We start from the raw sequence: 10,135 nt of genomic DNA, 5'->3' as shown, positions 1-10,135 counted from the left end.
GTATACAATTGAATGTAGGTTGAAATTGTTTTTCATGAATTTATGTTTTACACAATGTAACAACTTGGAATTGGGGTTTATATTTCAAGACCAGTTTAGAAAAAAAATAATACTATTGAGATAGTAACTGGATATTTTTCCATTAAAGTCTGAAGCTGATGTTAGTATCCATGATGTTACCATAGGAACTCACTTCTTAAAATTACAGGATAGCATATGCTATTATCTTTAATTACTAATTTTGCAGAGGTACAGTGCAAGTAATTGCTGGCGTGAAAATGCTTTTTAAACAATGAAACATAAATACAAAACTAATTATTAAGCAGACCCATGTCACTGATAAACAGTGATTCTTAAAAATAATTACACCTCTTTATCCTTTGACGTTAGAAATAACACAAAGAAAATCAATTGTACACCTTAAATGAAAAGGTCATATAGTACAGATTTGAGTTTATTTACACACCTTGAATGGGCCCTGTGTTAATTAGCACATACACCTAACACACAGGGGGCAAAGAGATTCAAATTCTGAAAGAACAAACAACTTGGAAATATGCTGGAAAAGTGAGGTTTATGAGCGAGCCCAAGAAGGATTCATCGTTGCTGTTCGAAAATGGACAGGAATGGCTGCTGGACGACAGCATGAGAACTTTGGATGGCTTGACGATTTTAAAGATAAACTCACGACTGATTTAGTGTCTTTCCCTTGAGATCCTCTGGCTCAAAACTGAGCATTTGCAAAATGTTACGAAAGCTTAACAGCCATCTTCTGCTCTTTTTTCATCATCCTCTGCGCCTCTTTCTCCATCTTCTTCTTCTGCTGCTCCATGGACCGCTTTTCTCTCTCAGCCTGTTTCTGTTGTCTGTTACAGGGATTACAGATTAAAAAATTATGTCATCATAGATAATGAAAGCATGCTGTCTGAGCAGGAGGACAATAAACTCCACCTCTTTTTTTCTTATTGGAATGTGCTGTAGTGGTAAACGCTGCCATCTGCCGGTCAAAGAGTGAACCTACATGCCTATCAGCTGTGTGATGGGACAGTAGTAAATGCATTACCTGAGCACCTCTTCTGCTTCCCAGGTGGCATCAGACTCATCCTCCCAGGCATTGGTGTCCCCCTGCCAGTTGTCCATTTCACCAAGTTCTGCCTGCACAAAGTTATACAACAGCACCAATGAGGATTTGACAGCATAAATACAACAGAATGAAATCACACTCTTGTATATGACTTGCTTGTCACACAGAAAATCAGTTGGAACAATAATACATACAGCCCACCCATGTTGCATGTTTACACTGACACACAGGACCAGTTTGGTAAGAAAATGAGGGAACCTTACCACTAAACAGATTACAAAAATTGTATGTCACGCATCAAACTGAGATTTGTTAAAAACAAAGCGTGTCATATAAACACTCCCTTTACTAGTCGCTAAGCTTGAAAATATTTTGTGTCATTTTTGTTTGAGTCAGGGTTTGAATGGGTTCCCAAACTATAAATGACTAGAAAACAGAAAATGACGGAACGTTCATAATTAAAAAGCCTAGTCAGGATAATAGTTGCCTTAAAACCATGGAATATAGAGTTAGCAGGAAATGTAGCGTGAAATAGTACACACACAGGAAATAAAGTAAATCAACTTATTCCAGTTGCATTCCATCCATCCCGAACATTTCATTTCTAAGCGCGAGAGGCCGAAAGCATCCACTTTAGCTGGCTTTATCACAGACTTAGTAATAACATTCCAAGAATGTGTGTTGCAAAAGTGTTTGTGACCACAACTACTCTATGTATGTGTCTCACGATGTCTGGGTTTTGGCTGGCAGGGGATGCAGGTAGTTCAGGTCCGTGTATTTAACTACTCAAATGCTTGCGTATGTTTCTGGCTGCCTTTGTTTGTCTTGGCTTGCTTTACCTATCGAGTATGTATGGGAGTGCCCTAGGTTTGAGCATCAAATAATACAAAATAAGTATTGTTTCACGAAAAAAAAACTAATTATTTTTTTTGCACTGCTTAAACACAAGATAAGGTTACACACAAGACACTATTTGCCAAATGTTACATGATTCTAAATTCCCATTTTTTGTATTAAAAGTTCAAACATATTTGAATGTCATTGTTATTGTACAATTTTGAATTTAGCAAGAGGAGTTGGTAAAATATCATTTGAACTTAAATCAAACAGTGGCAGTTGGGTCACCATGATGTGTGATGTGCTTTAATCCACTAAAAGGCTTTGTTTTTCTTATATATAGGTATAAATGCACTGATTACATGTTTGTGTGCTTAATAGTCATACTAGGCTGAGCATCCCAACATCCTGATTTGTACCAGATGAAAAACTCACATTATTCTTCAAACTTCAGTCAAAAACACTTTTAAGTTTAAGCACCTTTCTGACCAGTCTGAAGAAATGGTACAAATCACCTGAAGAATTCTGCCTACCAGATTTTTCCTATGATGCCTTGCAGATTGTGTTGAACCCTCTGCCATTTGTTCATTAATTCTGCATCCCAACATTTTTCTTGGGTGTGATGCAAACACGTAATAATTGGATTTGTTCATTTGTGAGACCTTTATCGCAGTGTTTCTTTCAGTAAACCCACATTTAGTTAACAACAGCTCCTTCGTGATACGATGACAAAACTGCTATTAACATGTGTGGTCAAACACTTACAATAAGATTAAATGAATGTCATAGTACTCAACAATGAAACCCTCACTTTCATGTCTTTCTCAGCCATAAGCAGAATGCATGCCTGAAGCTTCAGAGATGACAAAAGATAACTCACTGAAGGTGGACAGAAGGTCATTATATCTTGAGAGACAGCCAGTCTGCTGGAGAAACCCGCTGAGCCATCAGGCACCAGGTAGTTCAATGGCTCCCTTTTCTTTAGCACTATCTGCAAAGTGGAAATCAGAGCCAGAGCCACACCGTAAGACAGTAATAATCAAGCATTAAAGGTTTCTTAGAATCAGCAACTGGGCAGATTTATTGAGAATATATATACAGTACCCTGACGGGATTTAACAACATTCCTCATATACACCTGACGGGCGGCCAAAACTTTGTACTCACTTGCATACTCCAAACATAACACATGCTGCTAGATAATGTTGACTTGTGTTGGACATTGCCAGAAAGGTATTACTTTATAACTGCATGTATAATGACATAAAAGTTAAATTGTCAGACACATTATCATTAAAGAGACATAATATGAATAGACTTTTGTAATTTTTTTATATACAAAGGTTGGAAGGATCGAGTAAGGCCAAGTAAATATTTTATACGTCTCTGTCTGTAAGTGAGCCGTTCTGAATGTTAGCGTGTTATGAAGCAGTGCAGTCAATTTACATAGTAACCACCCACACAAGTTTCTAAGAGTTCCCCATTCACTGAGGCGCTCATGACCCGCTCCGCATTTTGGCAACTGCTGTTATAAGACACAATAAGTATATGGCCGGGTTGGGTCTCCAAGAATCAAGTGATGGCTAGTTGGAAGGAGAAGTCAACCCAAACATTTTTTTTTCAAAAATATGTTCTATGCAGGCACGGTGGCCGACTGGTTAGCACGTCCGCCTCACAGTTCAGAGGTCGTGGGTTCGATCCCGGCTCCGGCCTCCCTGTGTGGAGTTTGCATGTTCTCGCCGTGCCTGCGTGGGTTTTCTCCGGGCACTCCGGTTTCCTCCCACATTCCAAAAACATGCATGGTAAGTTGATTGGATACTCTAAATTGCCCCTAGGTGTGATTGTGAGTGCGGATGTTTGTCTCTGTGTGCCCTGCGATTGGCTGGCAACCAGTTCAGGGTGTCCCCCGCCTACTGCCCAAAGACAGCTGGGATAGGCTCCAGCACGCCCCGCGACCCTTGTGAGGAGAAGCGGTACAGATAATGGATGGATGGATGGATGTTCTATGCAAGCCAACTAGTTGAAACAAGTCATTCGGATCAATATTGTGTTTGTGGAATACGTTTTGGAGTGGAGTTAATCCACCCATTTTTAGCCATCTCTGGGGGCGGCCATTTTGTCACTTCTGTCGACTGAAAATGACATCATAACTGCTCAGGGCTCAGATAATGACCAATCGTGGCTGACCTGTTTTCTGAAGCTGAGCCGTGATTGGTCGTTACCTGAGCGCTGAGTAGTTGTGATGTCATTTTCAGTTGACAGCAGTGACAAAATGGCTGCCCCCTGAGATGGCTAAAAAGGGGTGGATTTTGCTGCTTAACTCATATTCCACAAACGCAATATTAACCATAACGCCGTGTTTCAACTAGTGGAACATATTCTTGAAAAAAATGTGTCGGGGTTGATTTCCTATTCAAAACGGGAAAACTGATGTATTGTGTATGTCGTGGGCTGATCACTTGGATCACTCATGTCATATAACAGGCACAGGCTTGTGATTGAATACGTGTATTATCGTTTATAATACACTCACCCTTTGTGGTTTAAACAGATCGAGTCATAGCGGGAACATGACATTAAATTGACACCTCACGTTTGGTGAGATGCATTCAAATACAGTCAGGCATGTCAAACTCAAACAGAAAAAAGTCCCTCAATGCAGTAAACATTAATTGCCTACAAATAATAAATAATGTGGGATTTCTATCAATCTAAAAAAGCTGACAAATAAGAAGAATGTAGGGAGTGAAATCCCTTTGCTATTCAATCAATGGTCCATCTAGTCACTTATGTTACAAGACCTAAACAAATCACTTGGCTTCCATCCTTCAGTCGAGTGGTTGGGATGTCAAACATTAAATATTCAATGAGAGTTTATACTCCCCAAAGGCTTAAATAATTAACAACAAATATTTTGGTGCCCTAAGACGTTAAGCACTTGATATAAATAAATATATCAGTAGTGTGTAAAAAAAAAAAAGTTAAATGTATTTTGTGTACAATTCTTCTAAAGTGTTTAAAAATGCAAAAGCATTCTCATTAGTATCCTCCTAATATCTTGTTGTACTAATACAAGTAAAATGAATTGGAAGATGCTTTTTACTGAGGTTTTAAGTTTTTACCCGTAGAATCGTTTCCTTTTTTCGTCTTTCAAAGTTATTGACATGTATTGTCAGCCGCTGCTTGTTAACACATTCACTGCCATTGACGAATTTATTTGTCTTTTCACAGTCCAGCCATTCAATCCCAGGAATTTATTTATATTTTTTTTCCTATTTTTTTTCAAACATTAGGGTAAAAGAGCATCTGCAAATGTCTGGCAGTGAATGAGTTACAAACAAAGTCCTCATTAGAGAAAAATATTTTGCAAATATATCGTGTCAATCTTTACATCATACGTGGACGGCCTTCACCCTAACTGGGAAGGCGCCATCACTCTTTCTAGAAATATAGATTACTGTTTGAGCCTTCCATGACAGTTCATATCTGAGCAGGTCAGTTTACAGGCAATTAGCGAGCCTGTAAGAACTGGTATGGAGTTTTTAAGGCTAGAGTTAACTAGTGCTATGCTAGACTCTGAAAACACACATAGCTTTTTATTTGGATTAGAGCCGTACACACCACATATTCCTGCATCACATAGCGATATTGTTTCTACTGAGGTGGTGCAATATGATAATAATAGTACTCAAGAGCCGATAAATGACTACCATATTCCGACAGTCATACCCTCCCGCCGCGCTTATAGTTGTTCGAGGTACAATACAGGACCCAGGGAACGCAATCTTATTAATATTATGATTAAGACAACAATGCTCGCAACATGGATGTGGCGATACGTGAGGCTGGTTTGGGCCTCACATTAAGTGCTTATCGTGCAGGCAATGAACCCAACGCTAGTGCAGCTGGTCCAAAGTTGGCCGTGTATCATGTTTGTTTAGACGTGTCAAGCGCATAATTTCTTTTTTTCACCGATGCTCAACAGCAGCAGCACTTTTGACGTCTAAATAAAGACAGCTCGAGCTGCCCGCGCACAAACTAATTATGGACGTAATCACGCGCTAGAACAACTCTTTGGACATGATGGCTCGCGATCTAGAGCAGCGGGGTGCCGTATCTGCAGCTCTGAGGAGCCCAGAACTACGACGAGTTGCAGAAATCTTGACACAGACGCAGTGACATTCCTCTTGTTGAAGATCGACTGAGAAACAAGTTGAACTCTACAATACAATACAATTTTACTTATATAGCGCATTTCATAACAGCTGTAACAAAGCACTGTAAAAACAATACAATAAATAGAAAAAACAATAAGAGGCAGTGATACGTCTATTAATAAATCTATCAATAAATATTAACAAATATATAAAATATAAATACAAATATAAATAAATAAAGCCAATAAATAAACATAAAACACTATATACAATTTAGTTACTGCCCCACGAGCACAGTTGGATTTTGTCAAAGTATTCAGTAAGAGGAAAGATCTCGGCTTTAGCTGTTATTGCAGCAATATTTGAGAGCATGTAACGACACGACATGTAAGTGACTCCTGTTTCATTTGCACTGTTGAGCTAGATGATTAATTTTCTTGTAGTCTGTTTGATAAAAAACATTTTGAAAACTTTTGAAAACGTGCAAAAATTACATTAGGTATTTTTTTTTATATTAAAAATTTAGCAAAAATCTCATCTTGTCTCGTTCTCGCGGACTCAATCTCGTGAGAAATCTCGTCTCGTGGGATTTCTGTTCGTCCCATCCCTAGTAAACGACCATCATTTTTATTCTTTACTCTATACTTTGCTTTCTAACATTATACACAACTCTCATTTATTGTGCAATGATCTAATTGCAAAACATGTATTTGTTACATGTTTTGATGCATTTTTATGCTTTATAAAACATTTATGTCTGAATATTGGGGGTCTTGGAACAGATTAAGGCATTTACATGGAAAACGTGTCTCTACTTACAAAATTTTCTATTTAAGAAATTTCTTCCAGAACCAATTCATTTCGTAAGTAGAGGTACCACTGTAATGCCATTACGCCTACTGGAGTGGTGTGGGGATCACAATTGTCTGAAATGTCGATGACTCTGATACCAGACTTTATGCTTCAAGATCGACTGTCAAATTTTGACAGATAACTTTGATACTTCAATCATCTGAAGTACTGTTTTTGCAGTATCGTTATCAGAAAGGAAAGTGTTGGTATTAGTTGTAGCAGACACACTACAAGGAGCACAGCGACAAAATCACCATGCAGTAAAAGAAAGCTCATGCATCGTTTCCATATTGACAGGAAGCTCCAAAATTTTTTAGTGGTGGCCCGCCACAAATGTAGGAAAGACTGTGGCTGTTGTGTCTTCATTCGCAGATCATTGATTGGTTCGGTGAAAAGACATTATAGACCCTCACAAAATGTATATACAATGCAAAATATTAGCCGATCTGATCTGTGGAAACTAAAAGTCTAGTGTACATATCTCGCTAGGGAGGAGAGGCCTAAGAAAGTCAGTAAAGTATGGAACAAATGGACCTAGCAGCCAAGCATATCTTGCGATTCAGACGGAATGCATTAAGATAATTTCAAGAATAATACCACGACCAATTAAATGCTAAAATCAGACTCAGTCCTGTGACCTGTTTTTCAACTTATTTCAATTATTTTGAATGTTGAGTATGAATGCTTCTATGTCTGTATGTGCCCTGCGACTTGCCAGGGTGCACACCACCTCTCCCCCAAAGTCAATTGGGATAGACACCAGCACAACCGCAACATTTTTTATCCTAAAATAAATCTGAATTGTGATTTATTATTAATTTTGTTGGTTTTGTGTTATATTAAAAAACAAATCACAAAGTAAGCACTAACAATTTTATTTGATTTCCATTTGAAAATTGAACCAAGATATAGATTTCTTTGTGATGTAAGTATGATAAAAAATGATATACCTTCTGAGTTTTCCTGATGGTTGGTGCCATGTCTTTGAAATAGTCGGGCTCCTCAATCTCAGTGGGTTGAGGGGGAACGTTTCCATTACCACCTTCAATCTTAATACTTGTTGGAGCTTCTTCATCCCATGAACTCCATTCTTCAACATCTGGCTGTGCAGACGTAAAAGCGCAGAGAGGAAAATCATGTGTTAAAATGTATCTCTGCTTTGGACATTTTTTTCGAGATGCGCTTATCTGATCATTGTGGCTGCCAGAGAGTTCTGCATTAAAGAATCTTCATTAAGAATCTTCCAATACAAATTGGAAATACAGTGTGATATTAAAACCTTGGAGCAAGTTTCTTTCCTATCAGGCTAGGCTAGAGTAATTAATTGGTTAATTTCACAGAGTTGACTACTAACCTGTTTAGGTATGGATGAGGAGAAATCCACTGTGGTTGGGAGAGTTATTTGATCTCCACTGAGTTTTCGGCCCCTTCCACTCCTAGTTTATTGCCAAACAATAATAAGAACAATAAAAAATGGGAAGTGAGGCCACACCTGTATTTTGAGCTGTAACTGTTTTAATTGATATCAAGATTAGATGACTTGTATACTGCAGAACAGGGATTGGCAACTGGCTGCCCATGGGCAGCTGGACTCTTTATTACTTTTAAAAAATGTAGTTTTTTTTTAAACAAAGTCAAATAATTTCCCCACTGTGGGATCAATAAAGGCATTCTTATTCTTATTCTTAATTCTTTTGAAAAATTCAGATAAACATTAAATACACATTTTCCACAAAAAAAAGGGTGAAAAAAATCCCAAATATGCAAAAATACTGGAGGGAAAAGGACAGGGGGGGGGTGGCCACGCAAATATGCAAATCAATCCACGTGTGCCACTCTAACAAGTAACGCAGGAGTCGAATGTAGTTTTAACTTGTAATAACACCAATCATCACTAGATGGGAGACATGTCTCAGTTGATCTTACACTAGGTTTTATACTGTCCTGGACTACAAAGTGAGTAACCTAATGATTTCTTATTCATTTGCAATGATATGCGGAACAAACATAGTACTTTAATAAGATTTGGAGTGATTTGAGTTCTGTGAAAAAGAAGTAGGTTTTGCACTCAATATCAATTTCTTGTTCAGCTGTTTTGTGCCATCCTTAAATTGTATTTTTTATGCAGGAACGCCCTTTTCATTGGGAAAAATTACAGTGTGTGGTTATTTGGTTGTTTGCCTCAAACCCTTTGTTGCTGGGTTAGAACGGTCTTTTCATACATGCATTGAAAAATGTATGATCAAAAATGAAATATATTAGGAGAACTATTTTGTCCATATTTAAAATAGCATTTTTGTCATACATCTGGTAAGTAGGTGCGTGGTCCTATGTTGCCCCCCAGTAGCACTGATGAAAAATTGTGGCTCTCTCAAACATTAAGTTTCTCATCCCTGCTGTAGAAAAGGGATGGATTGATAAATGAGGGGAGGATCTACTCAGTGTGATGGCCAACACCTCCAGCTATCATATTATACAAATACAGGTACATTTGTTTACATTGATTGTTTTAATGATTTCTTCAAAACTTACCTGCATATCAATCTCTTAAAGAAAGAGAGCAAACTGGCCAGGCATGTGCAGATCTTAAACAGACGGAATTGAGTAACGGCCATGATGAACTTGATCTGTTGAAAAACAAACAAATAAAAAATAAAAAAAACACTATAATTCAGGTAGTTTTGCTGTCCACTCTCAGAAATTACGGTAGTCTGTGAATAGCACCGAATGTAGCAAAGATAATGTCAAGTAACCCTTCGGAAAATCTATCGTTTGTGCACTTGAAGGCTGTCCGGCAAGCGTTCTCTTTATAATCGATCGTTCAATAACACAGGCACAGGCGAAATTTACCTTATGCAAAGCTGATGTTTCCTTTTGTGTTGCTGACGAGACAAGTTCATTTATTTGCCGACTGCTGCTTGCTAGCTTAGCCTATAAAAAAGCATGGTGTTTCAAAACCCTTAAATCGTCTTGATGAGTGTGACGAAATTTGCTAAGTATTAAATTACGGTCATGTCCCTACAAAGACCGAAAGATCTACATACTCCAATGCTGTTTCATGACAGAACTCTAAAGTGTCGTTGCTCATCTCCCTTGCGCAGCTGCCATCTTGGAGCTCAGCTGGGAGGAGCAGGAACAAGGAAATAAAACTGCATGCACGCTGCCTTCAGCCACTCCGAAAGTGTCGGAGTGTCGGAGCACTAAG

At 38.3% G+C, this 10,135-nt stretch overlaps 1 protein-coding gene across 2 annotated transcripts; it reads right to left on the bottom strand.

The window, feature by feature from the left end:
• Positions 1-438: 438 nt before the first annotated feature.
• Positions 439-10,126, bottom strand: ebag9 (estrogen receptor binding site associated antigen 9). 2 transcript variants are annotated; one of them, XM_086038538.1, is made up of 8 exons: positions 9,975-10,126; positions 9,781-9,861; positions 9,463-9,557; positions 8,285-8,366; positions 7,881-8,033; positions 2,802-2,912; positions 1,064-1,155; positions 439-866 (listed from the first exon to the last, which is right to left on the bottom strand). In XM_086038538.1, exons 3-8 carry the CDS (start codon positions 9,543-9,545, stop codon positions 749-751), a joined length of 639 nt encoding a protein of 212 aa, XP_085894664.1. In that variant the 5' UTR covers positions 9,546-9,557; positions 9,781-9,861; positions 9,975-10,126; the 3' UTR covers positions 439-748. The 2 variants fall into 2 exon arrangements, with proteins under 2 accessions (XP_085894664.1, XP_085894663.1); XM_086038537.1 differs by having other exon boundaries at positions 9,781-10,089.
• Positions 10,127-10,135: the final 9 nt, after the last annotated feature.

Source organism: Filicampus tigris, chromosome 8, assembly GCF_054856515.1.
Source record: "Filicampus tigris isolate MCC_2025a chromosome 8, RoL_Ftig_1.0, whole genome shotgun sequence".
NCBI classification, from domain to species: Eukaryota; Metazoa; Chordata; class Actinopteri; order Syngnathiformes; family Syngnathidae; genus Filicampus; species Filicampus tigris.
This window is presented reverse-complemented; position numbering and strand designations above follow the sequence as displayed.